Source organism: Papilio machaon, chromosome 9, assembly GCF_912999745.1.
Source record: "Papilio machaon chromosome 9, ilPapMach1.1, whole genome shotgun sequence".
Lineage (NCBI taxonomy): Eukaryota > Metazoa > Arthropoda > Insecta > Lepidoptera > Papilionidae > Papilio > Papilio machaon.
The window spans coordinates 351,413-373,363 of NC_059994.1; the positions used below are offsets into that span (position 1 = coordinate 351,413).

Genomic DNA, 21,951 nt, shown 5'->3' on the forward strand with positions numbered 1-21,951 from the left:
AAATAAAACGTCTACATTGTGATTCAATTTAATTGCAAATTAAAACCTTAGCTCAAACTAATAATATCAATTTGATGACATTAATGTTAAAGAAAAAAAAACAAGGAAAAGAAACAAAGGAATGCCTTCATTATACTGTTTATCACATCTTACTAATATTTAGATGTATGGATGGATGAATGAATAGATATTTGTTAGAAGATATCTCCAGTAACGATTCAACAGCTGTCGATGAAATTTGACATAGATGTAGGAGATAGGATGTACATTTTTAATTCCGCGCCGACGGAGCCTCGGGCGGCATCTAGTTATGTATATTTTCAGACTTAGGACAGCTAATCCTACAACTAGTTAAGTGTCGTGTACACAAATAAGGTAATTACTATCATATATCATTAGTTAATCTTTTTAAATATATTAATAAGGAAGACACGACAGCTCCCACCCCTCATTTATCCTCGGTATGGGCCGTGGAAAGGTTATAAATCAAATGCGGGCGGACTTAGGGTCACCACGGATTTGTTGATTAATTCGGGATTTTATATAAACTATAATAATAAATAAAAACAATTCTTTATATGTACAATGAATGTAGAAAAGCGATAGATAAAAATTAAAATTGTTTAGTTAGTATAATGACGTGTGACTTTAATTACAATGATTGAAAATTGGACATAAACATTATCACATACATCGTCATCATCGCCGGGCGGTCCCTGCTACCTTACACTCAAAATGCGGTCCGTATCCAACGACTTCCTGCCGTCCATACGAAGTCATTCGTCTCATTGTTATTTTAAAGACGCCTTTTTTATAATTGTTTTCATTATTTTCTTTCAAATAGACGATCAGAATTACATATCTTCATTGCATGCTTATTTAATTACAAAGTCCTAAAGTCCCAACAAAGAGTATACGACATGTGAGCTCTAGCCGGCCGACGACCCTGCGACAGACATGACACGATCTGGTAAGTTCCCGTTGCCAGAGATTAGACAACCCATCGTTGTTAAACGACGCTAGGTTTGACTGGCGTGTCAGTATGGGTGGGATATTGCTAAGTTGCGTACTGCTGTGCGGTTTGTTGGGATTTAAAAATTAGTAACGGGCACTAAGCGGCTAAGCCTCTGCAATACGCGAACACCTTCCTTTTGTTAGCATGAATTGATACAATATTAATCTTAATTTTCTTCGTTTGTGTAGAGCTTTTTTCCCGTAAACCCCTTTCAAAATTTTGCTACTTAAAATTGCTGCTTACTGCTGTTTCTTCTTTAATTTTATTTCCCGCAACTGTACTCCCCCGTCGCGTCTTCTGTCGTCACCAGAGGTCCACCTGGACCATTTTGGGAATTACATTATAAAGTTTTTTTTAATATTATGTGAGCAATTTGTATCATGGGTAAACTTAGTCCTTGTTGATAGTATATCTATTTCATATTACACGACACGAAAGCCCCGATAATTCAACGACATAGATAAATATCGTTTATCTACGCGAGTGTGTACACAAGCTTCCAATCCGATGAGCAAATTTAAGTAGAACTTGCCTATGGCTTTAAGGCGCACTAACATATATATATTAAGCATATATTTGTTAAGCACATAAGATGAAATATTATATATAATCTATACCAAAATTGACACACTATGCCTTTGACACACTAACTATTAAAAACCTTTTTGGTTATCAGGTAAAGAAAACTATAAGTTTAATGACCTTTATAAAAGTTATGACGTCTCTTTACAATCCAGTAATTTTATTTCTATAATGATTCATTTGCTAAATACCGATAGACTATGTAATTCGTTTTAAAATCTAAAACTATGAATCATAATCTTTAATGAAAAGTTGTCACTCAATTTTAATGTGTAATTTAAGGTGTTATTTTCACATACGGAGATAAAATTGCAGTACTTATTTCAAGAAGAATATTATCATTAATTATTTACTCACACATACACTCAAAATAAACACGTCAAAGTGAATAAAGAGCTTGCGAGATTAATTTGTAAAAGTTTGTCGTCGCGGAGGTTAGGTGACGCGTCGGAGTCTACAGCTTGCATTCTTCTTGAAACAATTTTCAGTGTCATTGAATTTTAAACAACTATTCGCTGTTGAATCTATTTAATACGCTATCAATATAAGATAGGGGATTTACTAGTATATTGAAGGAAGATTTTGATCTATTCTGTACCATTATCAAATAATTAACGTTGATTTTCACTGCTGAAAACTCCTAAACTAAATCATGTTTTAATGTGAGTTTTTTTTAAGGAGAATAAACGATGACGTTACATTATTTTATCTAAAATAATAGCAGATTTTTTTTAACTAGCTCAAGAAACGATTGTGCTAAGAAATGGTTTACGACAGTAGTCAAATGATGGAATTGAAACACTCGACCACGTGATCACATATACGACTGTTATTGTATACTGTATACCTTTAACTGGCTCTTAATTGACGCTACGATATATTTTTATATTAATTTAAATTATACATTAGTAAATATTTGTATACAGCTAGTAATTAAATTATACAAATTATGTCGTGATCAAATAATATCAAACCAATTTGCAGTAACAATATAAAGTCTTTGAAAGCTCGTTTTATACTTTTGTTATCTTACAATGTAATCTAACTTTAACACTAGTCAGGACGAATGACCCTGACAGGAGATAAACAAGACAATTCTCTAATCTGTTACTTTTTCTATTTATTTCTAGCAGCCGTCTCTAGTTATTCAACGTTTAACAAAATGTCGGTACATTTTATGAGTCGATTTACGAATACAGTCGAACCTGGATAGCGAGAGAATTTTATATCTTATAGAAGTTTCTCTTCCAATTCTCGGTTTTCCAGGTTCGACTGTATACGTTCGAAAAGTAAAATGTTTCTCTTCTACATGTAATTTTTATTTACGAACTATGTAACATATGGCACGACACGACCCTAGTATCACGCCATCACTATATTCTCCGATGTAGTAAGTAGATGGTTCACTTACTAAAATCGCTAACTTAAATGTTTAAAAAAACAAATAATGATTTGTTCGATATCGATCGATATTTGGTTTATGATCGAAAACAATAATTGCTTCTTAAATAATAATTTTAAATTTAAACGCAAACATTTTAACATTTTTCGTAGCTACGAGTCGACTCTTAATTGAATTTATCCTATCACGATACAACGTAAAATAATGTTGCCAATAAATATTTGTAAGTTTTATTCTAAGAGCTCAGTTCATAAGTTGGGATCCGGACAACTTTAGATCTCACACGTCTCATAGTGCCGCGCCCGGGTCCTTTGACCGGCGCTAGTGATGTATTAAAATACTGTTCACAATCTGCAAATTATTATTTTACTTATTTACTAAACTAATCAATAATTGGTCTATTTTCATTTTTAGCTTCTAAATCTTGTTGATAATTAAAACTTTATCAGATTTAAGTGCATTGTAAAAGCAAATTAGTTAATATAATGTCTTGCACTATACGACAATAAATAAAATAAAAAATTGCACTGCAAAACTCTGTTTTATTTATATGTATGACACAATTTAGTAATAGACATAGAATAAATATATAGAACCCTCCGCTAAACTTTAGAAAAGTTTTATTCCATATAAGTTTAATATTCTCATCGTATAACTTCTACATCACTATCGCATTTCCAAATATTTAGCTTTAGGTGAGTAATTAAAGTGTTAGTTCTAAGTTTCAGACGTTTTATTGAAAACGACATTTTGTTTATTGCTTGTGCATCGGCACGATCCGATGTCAGCTTGACAGTTGCACTAAGAGCTCCATAAATATACAAATATTTTTAAGGATAATTTTTAATACGAATTAATCTACTGATAAAATTATAAAAATTATTGAAGAAAAAAGGAAATTAATGATATGACTAAATAAAAAGTTAACTAATTTCTTTGAATTAGCAAAAACTTTTAACCAGACATATGACAAAAAACACATTTTACATATGTTTTAAAGGATCATTGACCCAAAAATCTCGCAGCTTCTTAAAATAGAATCTTTTAAATCTTACGATTCAGGTTCCGCCCACGATATACGCTTATACTCTTAAACAAAGTTTTCTACGTGATGAAATTAAACTTGTGAAATGGTAAAGCGGAAAAAATAAGACTTTATATTTAGAGACTGTGATAAAAAATTGAACACTATAAGATTAAAAACAAAATTACAACCGTAATTTACATTAAAATACAAAAATATAATATCATTTTTTTAATCCAACAGGCAATTCATCAAATACGTTTTCTGTTTTCCTTTCGATTACAACATCAACGTAAATTTTGCGATTTTAAAGTAAATGTAAACTTGAATAAATTATATTAATATCGCATTTTACATCTCCCAAAATAAAAGGTGTTACAAAGATACATAAGCAGTTGTTTTTCAGGTTAACGTCATGAATTAGTTTATTTTTACATATGAAAACACTTTATTTCAAACAAAAAATACGGATCATTTGTCTAAGGCATGTTTCAAGTTATTAATAAGTTGTACTTAGATTTCGACTGACGATTTATCAGGTACGTCGCTGGACATCGGACAAATGTTATGTCTTAGAAAAACAAACATTCCGCGCATTAATATACAGTCTGGCCACATTTACATTATACATCCTATTAAACATACAAAAATAAACAACTCTAATCATTTTTTCTCCTAGGTCTGAGCACAGAGAACTATTGGTACTTTTGTCCATAAATGTATGTACCTATAGACACCTTAAGCGGAGTACAATACTGTGGCATGTTAAAATGACCTCCGGAGGTCTTTTTGTGTTAAATTGCTCCAGTGTTGTCATTTATATTACGCAATTTACATAAAAATAAAACCGAATACAACCTCTTTTCTTTTGTTATTCAGAATATTGTATTTGTTAAAAAAATATTTTGAGTTTTAAATTGGTTTAGATAAAATGTTACAATAATTAAAGTTTTTAAATAGTTTAGTATATTACTATTGATTTTTTTACAATGCATTTGCCCCTAATTTGAAATAAAATATTATACTGCAATACATTTGCGTCACGCACACTAATGACATTTCAAAAATGGTCTTACGATTGAAAGAAAAACTTGTACGAAACACTCCGTCTGTAGGTATATATGAGCACGAAATAATAGATCCTTTTTAATTTATCTTTGTAAGCACGTACAAAAATATATACACACATTACACAATTATTCCTTTCAAAATTTACTTTGCTGGTTGTGATTTGCATCGTGAACCCGACAGTAAAAAAATTAATATTCAGTCATTGTTCAGTTTTAACAACCGCATGTAATTTCCATAAAATTCAACCATAAAGCATAATAATAATATCAACCTCTCGAACGTTATTTATGAATTTTTAGAAGTTTGTCTGCATAGACAGAATTGGTGCAGACAATCGGCCAGTATCGTAAAATTGATGATAGGTACGTAGCCACGATGAGTAGTTAAAACTGTCTCAAAAAGTTATAAACTCTTATTGGACCCTTGAGAGAATTTTGCAAACTTTGCTATTACCGTTGGTTAATGTTAGGTTATTACGAAAGTATTAAATGAAATATGCAGATTGCATGGTTATTTTCTTTCCTTATGTTCCACGTCACAAAAGCAAAATAGAGCCAGTCCTTTAGATTAATTACCATAATGGTAATACAATACAATGACAACATAAATAATAGGGTCAAAATTACCTATATTACCACCTCCTTAAATTTAACTTTTTTGTGTTTTTAGTGTTACCATAGTTGTAATATTCCTACAAAATGGAGAAATATATGAAAAAAATCAAAATAATCTTCTTGTATATTGTCTAAATACGATCTTCCAGATCCCTTGTTTAAAAACTTTAACAAAAAAAATTACTCAGACCCGTAACCCTGAGGGCTAACCAGCAATGTTTGTTTTTCAGATTTTTTAATTTAAATGTTTTTCGGCAGTAACCGAATTTATTTATATGGTCACCCAAACCTAAATAACGGTATAAATAATCTGTGGAAATCTTGATAAACGTCACTTGAAACGTCACTTAGCTTTGACATTGACATTCGGTCCATCTCGACCTCCATTCATCCTTCATACTAGTACATAAAAGATTTTAACTCCATTTTCAACGAAATTAACAGTAAAACGCTCTTTATAGAGCTCCAAAAACAATTAAACTAGTTTAATATTATAGCAACAAAACTCCAAGGTGAAAATGGCGTTGAAATCTACACCGGTGCTGTTTGGTTTGTTAACTCGCTTGTCTCGTCGTACCTTTTCCACTTCAAAAGCCTTGGCTTCAAAGCCAGTGACCGTTCGTGATGCCCTGAACCAAGCCTTAGACGAGGAAATGGCAAGGGATGAAACAGTGTTCCTTCTGGGTGAAGAAGTCGCTCAATATGATGGTGCCTACAAAGTTAGCAGGTATTTTTTTGTCAATGTAGTAACGTTTAATTTTTTATTAGATTCAACAGAAAGGTACTAAATGTACCTCCTAACTTAATTTTCTTACTTGTTTGTGTTATTTTTTAAATTAGCATGTATTACATAACCAAGTAATTTGTTGACAGGTGTAAGTTTTCTTAACCTCAAAACAAATGTAAATTATTTTATTAATGTGTTAAGTAAATAATGAAATAAGAATTAGGAAATAAAATAAAAAAACAAACATGTTTGTCAACAAATGTGTGAGATGATGGATCAAAATGTTTATATTGTTATCTTTTAAAATTAGATAAACTTTATAGATTTTCTGTTATTGGACATATAAGCAACATACTGATCACAGGGCAGGGCTTTACAAAGTCACAATTAATAAAAAGATGTTAATAAAATATAAACCGCAACTGATTTCACCTATAGATAATAGACATGGGTTAATGCAATATCTACAGTATTTGTTTAGGAGATAACTTTCATTACATATGGTTTATTTTACACAGGTTGATAAAAAGTATGTATTCCATAATACTGGCCTCTTAATCTTTGTATTTTTCTACTTATCTTGTTTATGTTAAATTAAAAAAAAATTGGATACTTCTGCAACCTTATTTTGAAATCTTATGCTTAAAAAATAATAGCAATGTTTCTTTTATTATTTAATTACATAACTTACTAAGAAATTTCATCCATATTACTTATGAAATGTGCTATTAATCTTCTTTATAATATATATATTATAATATTTATAATATATCTAATATATTAAATAGATTCTTAGTCATTTAATATTCAATTTACAGGCAATGATTTTCTAGAAAACTCTTATGTTTGTACAATGTTTCCAGAGGGCTATGGAAGAAATATGGAGACAAGCGTGTTATTGACACACCAATCACAGAGGCAGGGTTTGCAGGTATCGCGGTGGGTGCAGCATTCGCGGGACTCAAACCTGTCTGTGAATTCATGACCTTCAACTTTTCCATGCAAGCTATTGATCATGTAAGTAACAGTAGTTGATGATGAAATTTTAACACATTTAGTGCAAAATAACAATAATAATAATAATTAAATTCAATAAGTTTATTTAAATACAAAAAAGACCCAATGGTATTGAAAGTGTTAATACTTAATCCTAGAACTCAGCTATGACTGAGATTACAATATGTAACTCTATAAACGAGAGTCATTGTCTGGTCCCGACCGATCTCTATAAGTTAGAAACTCGAGTTAGAAAGAAACCTCTATAAGCGAGAAAATATAACGGTCCCTTGGACTCTCGCTTATGCAGTAAATACAACTCACAGAACAGCTACAGATTTGAATGTAAAATTTGGTTCTACTTTTATCAAATTAAACAAATATTGTCCATCTCAAAACATAAAAAACTATTTACAAAAACTATGTTACATATGCATGTTGTTAAGTTAATGTATTTGTGGCAGTCATTCTGAAAATATTTTATAAGTATTTTTTTACAGATGTTTTCTTTATTAATATCTGTCTTTAGTCAGTTTTCTTTCCCATTAGGCCAGTTAAATTCAAAGAATCAATCAACCCAATGGGATATATATCCTGTTTAACTGTTTAGCTTACTAATTAAATGAAAGAAAAAAATTCATTTATTATATTCAATGAATCCTAAAATATGAAAACAGTAAACAACATAAAAGAATAGCTGAATAGGACCAAAAAATTATAGACCGAACAGCCCAACACCTAAATCTGCAAATATTTCATAACATTTTTCTTCTTCATATAATTAAGATAATAATAATGTTTATCTTCATTGATTTATCTAAATGATGTTGAATGTTTGCAGGTGATAAACTCAGCAGCGAAGACATTCTACATGTCAGCGGGTGCGGTGCCGGTGCCGATTGTGTTCCGCGGACCCAACGGCGCGGCGGCGGGCGTGGCGGCGCAGCACTCGCAGTGCTTCGGTGCCTGGTACAGCCACTGTCCTGGATTGAAAGTCCTCATGCCATACTCCTCCGAGGATGCTAAAGGTACACTCTTCAGTCCTCACCCAGATACTTAAGAATGTTCTAAATTAGGGGTGATTAGGTATCAAGGTTTATCGAGGTGGATTTATCAAGGTATAAAGTGAAAAAGAGTGTCGGTGGCTCAGGGGTTATGTACTTGACTTGTATAGGTAATTTGCAGATCGTGGGTTCAAATCCTGCCATGTAATAATGTGTTTTTCTATTTTTGATTTACATATGTACATTTGTCTGACGTTCTTACATTGATGGAAAACATCGTGATGCTGCACATATCTGAGAAGAAGTTCAAAAGATATGTGTGAAGTCAACCCGCACTTGGCTGTGGTTGATTATGACCTAGTCATCACTAAGTTAGGGTAGGCTCCGAGACCCTCAATTTGGACATATAGTGAGCTGATGATGATAATTTAAAGTGAAATGAGCCTTCAATTATAAACTCTCGCTATAAATTATTAATTAAGAAACAGCTTAACTCACGTTTTGATCAAAACGTGAGTTAAGCCGTTTCTTAATTAATTAATTATGATGTCTCACGAAAGTTTAAACAATTTAATCTCGCTATAAATAGAGTTAGTTGACAGGTTTTCTACTGAAATAAATCTTGTTCCAGGTCTTCTGAAGGCAGCGATCAGAGACCCCGACCCGGTGGTGTTCCTGGAGGACGAGATCCTGTATGGAGTGCCGTTCGCGATGTCTGATGAGGCGCTGGCTGATGACTTCGTGCTGCCCATTGGCAAGGCGAAGGTGGAGCGTGAGGGACAACATATAACTGTGGTGTGTGCGGGCAAGGCCACAGACACAGCGCTACAAGCAGCTAATGAACTCGCCGGAGAAGGTGATATATTTACTTTAATATCCTTCATAAAATACCAGACTTTTTTTTTCTTTAATAGTATGAAATAATTAAAGAAGAAGTGTAGTAAAGTTTGCAAGAAACTAATTAATTTACAGTTTACAATTTGAATAATATATGACGTAATTTATCATAAAGTCTGTACTATTGCTGAATGAAGAGAAATACTGAAAGATATAAAGGTGGCGCTGGCGTCAAAATTGTGCTATTATCTGTCAAATTTTGTATACTTTATTCTAGGGATGTTAAAAAAAATTTCCTTTCAAGCATTTTTTTTATAAATAATTTATGAACTATCTTAAAGAAACACTAGTTTTTGTATTTTTATAATGAAGTTAGACGAAAAATCGTTGCTATGACTACAGTCCACAGAGTAATTTTTAGTATAGTGAAGAGTTTTTTTTTATCTGTGGAATATTTAGTGTCAATTTTGATCGTGTTGACATCTATAGTGAAAAAAAATCAGTTTTTCAAGTCAGAGAATGTTGTGTTGTAGGTATCGAGTGCGAGGTGATCAACTTGAGGTCACTGCGGCCGCTGGACTTCGACACCATCGCGCGGTCTGTCGCCAAAACTCATCACATCATCACCGTGGAGCAAGGCTGGCCTCAGTCTGGTAATGGAATTTCAATTATCAACATTTAATTATATCAAAGGACCAAAATGTACCAACATTCCGCTCTGATGATACGAATGTGGATCCAGTTCTTTAAATTTTAATGATGGCATTTGGTGGCTTAAGAGTTACGCATTTAACGTGTCTGTAGGTCCTGTGTTCGAATCCTGTCATGCACCAATGTGATTTACAATGTACATTTATCCGACATTCTTATGATGAAGGAAAACATTGTGATGCTGTACAAGAGCTAACTTAGCTCTCATTGTGGACGTGTAATGATGTCAGGTATCGGTGCTGAGATCTGTGCTCGTGTGATGGAGTCTCCGTCGTTCTTCGAGCTGGATGCCCCGGCGTGGCGAGTGTCGGGGGCGGATGTCCCGATGCCGTACGCGCGCTCGCTGGAGACACTCGCACTACCTCGCCCGCCAGATGTCGCTGCTGCAGTGCGCGCTGTACTTGCCAACAGGTATAATGTAACCCAGTGATTGTCAAACTTATTTCTTTCACCGCCCCCTTTGAAAATCAATTATATTTCAGAGCCCCCTAATTTTTATTCAGCCCTAAAACTTAAAAACCACAATTTCATTACTTTAATTAATTTCAATACCACCCCTTTTTTGAGCCCCTTATCGGTCCTCCTAGGTTTCAAACGCCCCCAAGGGGGCGTTATCGCCCACTTTGGGAAACACTGTTGTAACCTAACATAAAAAGTAATGAGATTGAATGTGGATGACTATAAAGGTAGAGGAAGACCAAAGAAAGTATGGATGGATATGCGTAAGAAAGGAGTAAATTCAGATATGACGACTGATAGAGATGTATAGAGAAATACATACTGATAAAGGCAAGTTGATGATGATGACACCCACCCACAAGAACAATTACATCTCTAACCCTGGATTTATGGTAACTAAAATTTCTGTATAAAACATATCGTCATCCCTGTCATTGTCTTTGATAAAACATAGACAACAATATGTTTTAAATGAAAATTGTCATATCAGAAACCCACGGTTATTTCTTTAAGTTGATACATCACCGTCAATCGTTCGCTGCACAATTATCTTCACTAAAGCTGATGTCACAAAGCGACATGGCGTTGAGTAAAAATGACAAACAAAACTGTAAATTGACAATGTGAACATGTAAAGTTTGACAAACAGCTAGATCATACAAGCTAAAGTTAGGAAATTGTAAGATTTGCCGTTAATTCAGTATATTTGTTGCAGGATAACTCAGGGAGCTCAACAATAAACTAGTGAATTTGTAGTAAATATATAGCGCGGGGTACTTCATTATTTGTAAATATTTATATTACATCCCTGTATAATTTATTCCCGGTCCTCGGCCGCCATTGCGAACAATCAAATCAATGTATATGTGAATGGAAAGCATTTTGTTGAAATAAATCTAATAGAAGTTAACGCGTCTTTTATTTTACCTGATTTTTGTTTCTATTTCCACTTATCCTATGTTGAATATAATGCTAGTAATAAATAAATACCACTAGTGAAATGTAAACAGCGCTATCTATGAATCATATCTGAAAACTCCATATCTTAGATAACCGCTAGATGGCAGGATAATGAACTATATTTAGTTAAATGGAGCTTTGATACGGCAGCTAATTTGAAGATAAATAAAAACAAAACTTTTTCAACCTATGTAAATAATTTAGTTATATATATCATTATTTTATATTCATTATTATATAACAATATATTACTATTTTCTTTACTTTAAAACAGAAATAAATTTACGTTACACTAATTAAAATAAAGTTACGCTTTTCTATAACCATGTCTGGTAATCTGTTATAAAATTTGTTATTTTATCTAAGTATTTTACACTCAACACAACCTTACAGAGGAGGCAGTGATTACGGTCCTTTTGCCGTTATTCCTACTTACACAATCCTTTATACTTTATTCGGTCTTATTAAACCTTTGTAGCTGTCCCCATCCAATCCCATCCCTTTCTTGTTTATGTGAACATTATCACTTCGCATAATATGTCCATACCACGCTAACCTTTAGTTTCTCAATGTCTGTACTCGCCTATAATCTTTTAATGTAACGCATCTTAATTAGAAAATATTCCCTTTATCACAATACTACATTCGTTAGTAAAGTGTAAAAACTCGCGTTGTGAGGGGAGGGCATGATGGATCACCGGCCGCGCCACCTCGCGGACACTCGCCGCTCTGTTCTCTAGAGTATTTCTCGAGGGTTTTGTATGATTGTGGGTACTAAGGCGTATGTCGGATAACAATCGTGTGTAAGCTTGTTTTGAATTGAGATTTAAAGCAGCATTTAAAATTGTTTATTGCTTACTAAAGAGGACCCTTAGTTTAGATATTTACAATGAGAAATTCTATTTAATCTCACTTTAGGTTTAAATAAATCTAAGTTCCACTACTTGCCTAATTTTAGATCATAAAAATTTTGTTTTAGTGATTTTTATATACTACTAGCGACCCGCCCCGGCTTCGCACGGGTGCAATGCAAAATATACCTACTACAGAATGTCCTTATACACAACGTTCACAGCGTTCACATTAGAAACCTTTAAATTTATCAGTGTTTCTCTACTATATTATGCATTTATTATACATACAAACCTTCCTTAAGAATCACTCTATCTATTAAAAAAAACCGCGTCAAAATCCGTTGCGTAGTTTTAAAGATCTAAGCATACATACGGACATACAGCGAAAGCGACTTTGTTTTATACTATGTATTGATTGATTACGTGGAATATGAGCAAGCGGCCATCTATATTCGCCAAAATAGCGAAGCGACCGCTGCCCATTGACATCCGTAATTGCAGATGCGTTGCCTAACTTTAATGCGGAGGAGGGGACGCACAGAAAGAGTATATTTCCCCTTCCTATGCGTCCGCTATTAATAATAAAAATTGCAGCTATTTTTGACTACAGTTGACTTTTAAACGGTCAGGCAGCTGAGAGGCATTTCATACAAACTCATACACAGGCGATACATTCAAGTAATATTAAGGGTAACGAATTCATTGTATATTATTGCGGGAGTAGCTCCGGGGTGAGGTAGAGTGGGGGATGCAGGAGGCTGCACAGACACCGCTGATGGATCACTTCGTAGGGAATTACGTGCGAGGGAGGGAAATAAATTAAGATAGTAACACACTAGAGCGGATCGCGAAGCACGGCATTTATTCGGTAATCGCTGATTTGATTTCAACGATATAGAGTTTATTTCCGTAATCACGAGTTTTTCATGTTTTGAGGTAAAACGATTACGTCCCTTTTTAAAAAGAAAAAAAAAGGATTGTTAATGATGTTTGAATTAATATAAACATCAGATTATATAATATTTACTTATTAGTGTAAGTATGAATAACTTTTAGATGTTGGTACAATGAAAGCTTACACTAAATTAACTATTTCGCATATTAATCAAGCACTCACGAATTTTAATTTAAAAAATCCCACCACTGCAGTGTGTCACCACCCTTTTGGTTCTATTTCATTGAAGATTGACATTTTCGGCAATCGTTGGCTTACAATTTTTTCGGGCCCTTCAAAGTGTCAACGCGAGCGCGCCGGATTGCCGGAATTAAAATGTACACAATATACACTGTGTGAAAGCCTAGCTGTATATAACATGAATAATAAATAATATTATTACAATCGTTTTCATTAATGTACAAAAGTAAATACAAAACTATCATATGGTTTTCGTAGAATTTATTAAGCACATCCACATAATTTTCTACTTGTGATAAGACATGTTAGCTTAGATAAGCCTAGATAGGGTGAAAACACGAGTAATTGACACTGCTTTTAAAATAAAAAAACTACATAAGCGGAATAAGAACAGAAATAAAATAGTCAAAAACATTAAAAACTTTAAGCAAAATAAAAACTGTCACCATTGAAAAAAAATAGATTGATTCGCGAATCTGGCGTCTCGTCACGAACATGTCCAATCGCAGAACAATGCCACCATAGAATAAAAGACATACAATAATACATTACCAAGAAGCCAATAGGTAGCATTTAAATAAAAATACAATAGAAAAAAATCAACGAGCGATCAATCACTCGACGAGTGAAAAGTTTCTCTCTACGAACACTTACATCCGTTCCTGACAAACTTGTCCCGAAGTTACACGAAACACCGCAGTGAAGCGACACCTTTATTATTTACAAATTGATATTACAAACCAAACATCTTACTTCATTTCATTTTAGGTGTTAAGTGTCCCTCAAGGTATTAGTTAGTTTCAAGAGTAGCTTTTGTAAACAGAGATATTAAAATCAGGGAAAAAACAGAACTACAGAAAATGATGTCTCAATTGAACATAATAGAATTTCCACAAGCAAGAAAACGTCAGTTGTTTTATTTTGTTTTTATCACCCCCTGTAACATGTTAATTAAATCATCCAGCAGTGTCGGCATTGGCAGTGGTTATAAAACCGTGTGATGTCACCAGTTGCACCCCTCATTGACTTTAAACCAGTTTAAACCGCCGGCTTGCGGAAAGGGTGTTGACTTATTTTATAGAGTGCACAGTTAGGGATGTACCCTACTTTACAATAATATAATTTGAAGAATTTAATGTGAAGAATTTGCTGCCTTTTTACAATTTTTTTTCTTATTTATTTAAATTAGATATAGTTGCTTGAGTGTTGCTAAAAAACCTACATCGCAACTCAATAGTATGTAATTTTCTCATGGTAAAAGAAGGCTTATAAAATTAGCTGAAAATAATTTACTAATATGATTGGTATTAAATACTTTTCTTATGTTCTTATACACTCTAAATTTGGTAATACATAGTAGTTCTTAATAGATATATGACAACCCTATGTGTACCCGGGTAGATTAAGGGCTCACAGACTGACAAATAGCAATTTGAATATGTTCACTTTTATGCACTAAAATTACACAGGTCAGGTCAAATTTTTTTTTTTGGGTTTCTGTTCTCTTGCTTAAATTCTGATTCTAGACACTGAAAAACACTTAAATATTCATATTTAGTTCATAAAGTTTGCTTTGATCTGATTTATGATGATAAGTATGATTTATTCATTTCATAAACAAAAGATGGCAGCAAAAATTGTCCTAGTTTCTACAAAAGCAAACTTTAATCGGAAAAGAAAATTTTTTCCTTATTTTTATGGTAGGAGAAACCAAAATTTAACATGTAGAAGTTAGACCCAAAAATCGTGTTGACCGGTGTTATATTTACATTACCTATAATAAACTGATGAAATTATTTTTTCTAAATTGACTATCTAATTATTTACACTGGTGTTGTATTTTTTTTTTTTCGTTTTCATATATTTTAAATTATGTTTTCCATAATATTTATAAAAGAATTTTTTTCATTGAAAACAAAGGAATGCAGAAACAATTGCACTCTACAGGCCTTTGATTGAAGACTTTTACTCTATTTCAAATCTCTGAAGTATTAACACGCTTCATTTCAAATAATAGTGATTAGCATCCCATTGTTATAGACAGGGCAATTCACTACTAAACGACTCATCACTTATATGACAATAAAATAAACATCCAAGCTGATATTACCATCACTTACATCACAACATTAGTGCCGCTAGTTTAGTGACCTGTGTTTAGTGACCAGTGGTTAATTAGTGAAACGCGCTCGTGCGAGACCGATACGCTTTTACGCCGTCATTTGTTTTACCACATCCTGTATAGCGTTGCTTATTAACTGATTTCCACTGAAAATTTTATACAAAAATATTATAACATTATTGATTTTATTAGACAAGAATAGGACCATACAGTATGATATTGTACAGTTGTTTATGCAGTGGAAACACAGTCTAAGACTTGTTTAATTCAACCGTCTAATTTAAACATACAACTATATAGACAGTCCATAATAAGTACTGATAAACTATTACATATTTTTTTTTGTTTTAATCCTATCGTAGGTACATACATGGACGTACGGACATACATAACATAATACTCAAGTTAGCTAGCATCGGTTTACATGTATATATTTACCGTTTACGCGATTATTTGTGAGAAATATCTGGTAGGCATAGCTCGGAGAAAATACGGACAGTAGTATTTCTTAGATAGTTTAAATATATGTGCAATCCATTGTGATGTAGTATATATAGCGTTTTATATATACATACTTTATTGAGTAGCTACAATCTTGTCAGACTTTACAATACCATTGTGAAATATTATTAAATATTACAATAATTGTTATTTCAATTATCCATTATAACTTTCTTGTTGTCTACACTTTATTCATAATCACAACATTGTCGCAGTTGGTTATACAAAACAACCATAAGTCTGTGAAAGCAAATAAACTTTGTTTATTATACTTAAGTTGATTTAATTAATTTAGATTGTTAATCTTTTAAATTTAATTAAAATTTATTTATCGATTAAAATTAATTTCGAGATAGATATTTTTAGATTCATTTATTTATTTTTTAAGTAAAACCTACCCTTGCAAATGTCCAGACCGTACTTTCTGTGCGCCGTACCATCATAGGCCTGGCTAATGGCATGTGACAGCGGCGGTGATGGATCGGACCTCCCCTCACCGCCCTTACTCCCCGCAGCCACCCCCAAGTCACCCCCAAAGCCGCCAGCAAGCAGCGGAATTAACGATATTTCCCTTAAAAATAACACACGCCAAGGTAATAAGTTGTTGCGAAAGCTTCGGCCATGTTTCACCTAAACCCGGCACTTCAGTTGGCACGTCGCTCAGAAGAGTATTCATGTTGTTGACGTGCCTAATCAAATATCAGGCTTTATAAATGTAATGGGCTTTAACTTTATCACTTACATAATGCAATTAGCTTAGTAATTAGGTAAAAGATTTGCTATTTGTATTAGTCTAATACTTAAGCAATATATATATATATATATATATATATATATATATATATATATATATATATATATATATATCTAGATATATATTGCTTAAGTCATAGTCCGAATCTCCTAGTCATTAGATTCAGTAGTATTTTTTGTGTAGCCATGAAGGTGGACCAGATCAGGCAATCAATTTACTACAATTATAAGTATGATATTAAATAATTGAAAGTTCATTAAAAGGTTTTATAGACAATAAATCATGAAGTCATTATTAGCATTTTAGCTTACGAAGCGACACCTCACGGCCGAGTGTGTCGTTAACATTTACAAATTAATTCGTAAATCTATATATATAAAAGAAAGTCGTATTAGTTACACTATTTATAACTCAAGATCGGTCGAACTGATTTAGCTGAAAATTGATGGGGAGGTAGCTTAGAACTAGGAGACGGACATAGGAACTTTTTATTATCTCGTGTGCATTTTTTTTATTCCGCGCGGACGAAGTCGCGGGTAAAAAAACAACTAGTGTTTATAAAAAAAACTTTCACGTCTAATAACTTAATCTAGTTAAGTATGGATTGCATCTAACTTTAAAAATACGAGTAACAAAAATTGATTTAAATACATCATAGGAACTGAAAACAAGTGAAGATTAACAACTGATTTATAAAAAAAAACAATGCGAAAAAATTATACCAAGGAAATTTGTACATAGTATCCATTATAGGCTTAAGTTCTGGCGTTAAATATAACAGTTTAATTTGGAATCAGCTTTTATATAAATAAATAAAATTACAATGTATTTGTAAATACTTTCATTAAATAAAGGATAGCTCAATTAAATTAATTAAAAAAACGATATGATGATTACAAATGACCTTGTTTATTTAACGTAGAGGATTTAAATAAATAAGAATGTATAACTAGTTTTGAAGGTTAGTTTTAATCGCAACGCGTTAATTGTTACTAAATATCATGCCACCATGAAATAACGCAACTTCCTATTACAATAAACAAACACAACCTCCAAGCCTATTATATATACATACAGCAACACAAGATTTTAATAAGTTATTGTCGAAAAGTCTCTTTGTAGTAATTCTATATTATATTCCGTTTACAAACGTAGACAAAGCGAAACTGATTGGTTAACATCTTCACTCAAAGTCGCTTACGGCAAATTTGTCGTACTAAATTTACACACATCAAGATACTGCCTAAATGTCCATCAAATGACTTAGGCAGTACTTCGGTAAGTGATCGTATAATGTAATTCATTCTTATTTGAAAAATAGTATCCGATCCTTGCTAGTAGGTACTTGTAAAAAACAATTTCAAACAAAATGCACTAAAAAGAAACAAAATAATTTCATGAAAACTTCTTTCTTTCTTTCTTCTCTCTTTCAAAAACCCTCTAAACTCTAAAGAAAGTTCTTTTCTTTCTTGTAACATGTCTATATTGTTTAATTATTGTTAAACAATATAGACAGATCGCCCGCGACTTCGTCAGTGCATAATGAAAAAAGTACGGTCCAGCCGTTCCAGAGTTACCACATATACAGTAACATTTGCGGACAGACATACAAACAGAAAAATATTAAAAATTGATTTTTCAAAAATTTATAACGTGTCCGCAATGTATATGATGTTTGTTTGAAGGTATCTCCGAAACGGATCTTTCCGAAATTCGGCACAGATGTAGAACATAGTCCGTCTTACCTTTTTTTTTTTTATTTCGCGCAGACGGAGTCACGGGCGATAGCTAGTATTGTATACAGACACTCCAATTTTATTAATATGTAGAGATTGTTCAGATTTGCTGCAATAGCCCTGCTAAAACGGTACTATCAATTTAACTTACACGCCGTATACCACTGGAATGTATATGTTCAAGGACACTTAAATTGTTTAACCAGTGTTACCTCGTGTTGTGTACCTCTTGTTGGAACTTGAGATTATAATCGATTCAAAACAATTACATGTAATTGTTAGTACGTAATTATACATATAAGAGCGACGGTGGCTTAGAGGTTAAGCACTTGACTTGCAATCTGCAGGTCCTGGGTTCGAATCCCGCCATGTACCAATGTGTTTTTCGATTCTCGAATTACATATATACATTTATCCGATGTTCTTACGATGAAGGAAAACATCGTGATGCTGCACATATCTAAGAAGAAATTCAATGGTATGTGTGAAGTCAACCCGCACTGGGCCAGCGTGATTGTATGGTCTAGTCACCCCTAACTTAGAGTAGAGGCCCTCAATGGGAACGTATTGTGAGCTGATGATGAATTGTACTACGTATTGTATTAACTTATTTAAATGGTGGTTAGATTTTATGAATTCTTTTACAATATTGTGCCGATACAAAGATCGAATTACAAGATGAAAAACTAATCACGCTACAATTATTTGAACTATTATTTGAGATTCTTTACAAAACTAGAACAAATTCAGATTTAACTTGAAGTTCCGCATAACTTAAGGAAATTTACAGATTATTAATCTGCGTTCATTATTAATGTTGATTTCCAAAGTATAAAATCGTAGTGCCTCTCATTCCCTTTACAAAAAAAAAACAGTAACTACAACACGCTTTTGTACAAGCAGTATAATCCATGGTCAAAAAAATAATAGAAATTATTAACTTCGGGGGCCCTTCATCAGGGTGAGTGGGACTGGTATTATTTCGCGGACGCGGTATTAAACGTCGCTCGGGAGTGTTTACTCGTTTCTATATAACGTCGCCTCAGTGCTTATTTGTTCTATCTACCAACGGTTACTTTTTCCAGTAGACACGTTTTTATCTCCATTTTAAAAAAAAAGCATTTGTTTTTAGATTCGAAAGTCTTTCTTAGTAAAATAGTTACCAATCAATAGATTTTTATAATTCTCATGTAGGGATGGTTATGAATTATACCTTATTTCACAGTTTATATTTGGAGATAGAACAAACATGCACAAATGTTATTACGAATATGGAGATAGAACATTATCACATAAGAGATAGGCCAAAGTTATTGTTCCATTTTTGCGTGCTTGTTTGTTCTATGTGCCAAAAGTATATATAGGATGTTTATTTTTTTAGCTCTCAAACTAACATTCAATATCATAACTCTCTCTCTTACTATAACAATACGTTTATTAATTGTTTTTATGAGTATAATAATATTAAGGGATTTCGTGCACTAGTTTACTACGACTTTGCCGTAGTGACCGCAGCGATCAGACTTTTATAGGAATGTCTCGCACTGTGCAGCAAAGATCTGCCTCTAGTTTGTGGTCGCTGCGGCCACTAGTTTGAATTATAGTTGCGAAATGCGCGAAATCCCTAAACCGACACCATTTTAAGGTTTTCAAAAGAAAAAAAAAAATTTTGAGGGATTTTTTTAATGATAAATGAATATTGTACTTATGACCTGCCTAATACCTTTAAAATTATAAAATCACTTTTGAGTTCTATCTTTGAAATCAAAGATAGGGATGTCAAAGATAAAACTCAAAAGTGCTATTACAATAATTAAAGGTATTGATGATCTCAGATCGGCACTTATTGTATTACACAAGCGCCTCTGATTTACAATTTAATCATACACTGTTTAGGTTTATTTGAAAATCGAAAAAGAACTTATAATAGGTTGGGGAAAAAGTTTTTTCGCATTTTATATGAAAATTCAAAACATTTTTAACTTTTTGCCATCTTATAGGTAGGGACATGACTCCATTGCTATAGAAATTTTGGGGCTTCTGATCAAAAAACTGCGTCAAATAGTTTTGGCAGTCCTCTCGTGATGTTAACCTGACACTGCCTAAAGAATTCTGAAGAGACCGAAACAGGTGGAAATCTGAAGGTGCCAGGTCAGGACTATACGGCGGATGCATTAACACCTCCCAGCCAAACTCTCTTAATTTTTGCTGAGTGGTTAAATATGTGTGAGGTCTAGCGTTATCATGATATAAATAATAAATAAATAAAATAAAAAATGTATTTATTTCAAGTAAATCTTTACAATTAAGTTGCCGGGGCTTCCCAAAAAGTAGTCAAGAGACACTTGTGTAGGGAATGCCTCGCTCTTACAGTGTACACAGCAGCTTCGATTTACATTTTAACATAAAGAGAAAATAATTTTTAATTTTAACATTTCTTTGTGAGATTTATGCGTGTGTTTGAGTGTGTCTGTGTGTGTGTGTTTGTGTGTGTGTGTGTGTGTTTGTGTGTGTGTGTGTGTGTTTGTGTGTGTGTGTGTGTATGTGTTCGTGTGTTTGTGGTGGGTCCAATGAGAGCCAAAACTAAATTGTTCTAGTAAGAATTTGCTCAACCTCGTCGTAGGTAAGGGCAGAGAGCCAATCCTTTAGTGCGCGCCTGCACTCAAATAGCTGCATAGGGTATATAGATAGTACTCGATGTATTTTGTTATAGACATAAGGGGCACGTGATATATATTGCCGAGTGGCAAAGACAGTGCAGGCAGGATATTGGGGGGCAACAGCATCACACCGTCTTTTTTTGAGTTTATTACTATCAAGGGGTAAAGTCTTGTGGTATCCTAAAATCAAATGTAAAATGTATAGTTTTCTTACAGAGAGCAAATTTGAAATTTCGTATAAGGTTTTGGTGGGGTATTTAAAAGGTTTTGATGAAAAACCACACCCCTTCTATTGATTAATTCCGGCCGCTTTCTCTCAACTTCTTGCTTTAATCTTATCAGTTGTTCGCAGTAGTTCTGAATCGATGGTCCTGCCTGGTGGTAACAGCTCATAATGAATAATGCCCTTCCAATCCCACCACACACACAGCATCACCTTGTTGCGAGTTAACCCGGGTTTCGCCACAGTCTGTGAAGCCTGACCGGCCTTGGACCATGACCTTTTTCGCACGTTCTTGTCGTACGTGATCCACTTTTCATCACCGGTTATCAATTTCTTCAAAAATGGTTCGGTCTCATTACGTCGTAATAAAGAATCACAAATGAGTGCACGGTTCATTAGGTTTCTTTCAGAGAGCTCGTGAGGTACCCAAATATCGAGCTTTTTTGTGTACCCATTTTCTTTCAAATGCGCCAAAACTGTTTTGTGTTCAATTCCCAGTTCTTCAGCTACGTCGTAACTACTGATATGCCAATCTTGCTCCACTTTTTCAAAAATAGCATCCAT

The 21,951-nt window shown here is 33.3% G+C and overlaps 2 protein-coding genes across 2 annotated transcripts; one reads left to right on the plus strand and one right to left on the minus strand.

The window, feature by feature from the left end:
• The first annotated feature begins 6,048 nt into the window (after positions 1 to 6,048).
• LOC106711704 (pyruvate dehydrogenase E1 component subunit beta, mitochondrial) lies at positions 6,049 to 11,352 on the plus strand. The gene is made up of 7 exons (XM_045679265.1): positions 6,049 to 6,435; positions 7,299 to 7,452; positions 8,273 to 8,459; positions 9,067 to 9,291; positions 9,806 to 9,925; positions 10,214 to 10,394; positions 11,158 to 11,352. Exons 1-7 carry the CDS (start codon positions 6,227 to 6,229, stop codon positions 11,180 to 11,182), a joined length of 1,101 nt encoding a protein of 366 aa, XP_045535221.1. The 5' UTR covers positions 6,049 to 6,226; the 3' UTR covers positions 11,183 to 11,352.
• Positions 11,353 to 21,480: 10,128 nt separating this feature from the next.
• On the minus strand, positions 21,481 to 21,951 carry LOC123721253 (histone-lysine N-methyltransferase SETMAR-like). Its single transcript, XM_045679450.1, has one exon. The coding sequence runs from the start codon at positions 21,949 to 21,951 to the stop codon at positions 21,481 to 21,483; it is 471 nt and encodes a 156-aa protein (XP_045535406.1).

Bases quoted from the DNA above. Each gene is read 5' to 3' on its own strand.
- LOC123721253 (XM_045679450.1), bottom strand. From the start codon at position 21,951: ATGGATGCTATTTTTGAAAAAGTGGAGCAAGATTGGCATATCAGTAGT.
- LOC106711704 (XM_045679265.1), top strand. From the start codon at position 6,227: ATGGCGTTGAAATCTACACCGGTGCTGTTTGGTTTGTTAACTCGCTTG. The intron at 9,926-10,213 runs GTAATGGAATTT...TAATGATGTCAG, and splicing joins GCAAGGCTGGCCTCAGTCTG to GTATCGGTGCTGAGATCTGT. The intron at 10,395-11,157 runs GTATAATGTAAC...TATTTGTTGCAG, and splicing joins CGCGCTGTACTTGCCAACAG to GATAACTCAGGGAGCTCAAC.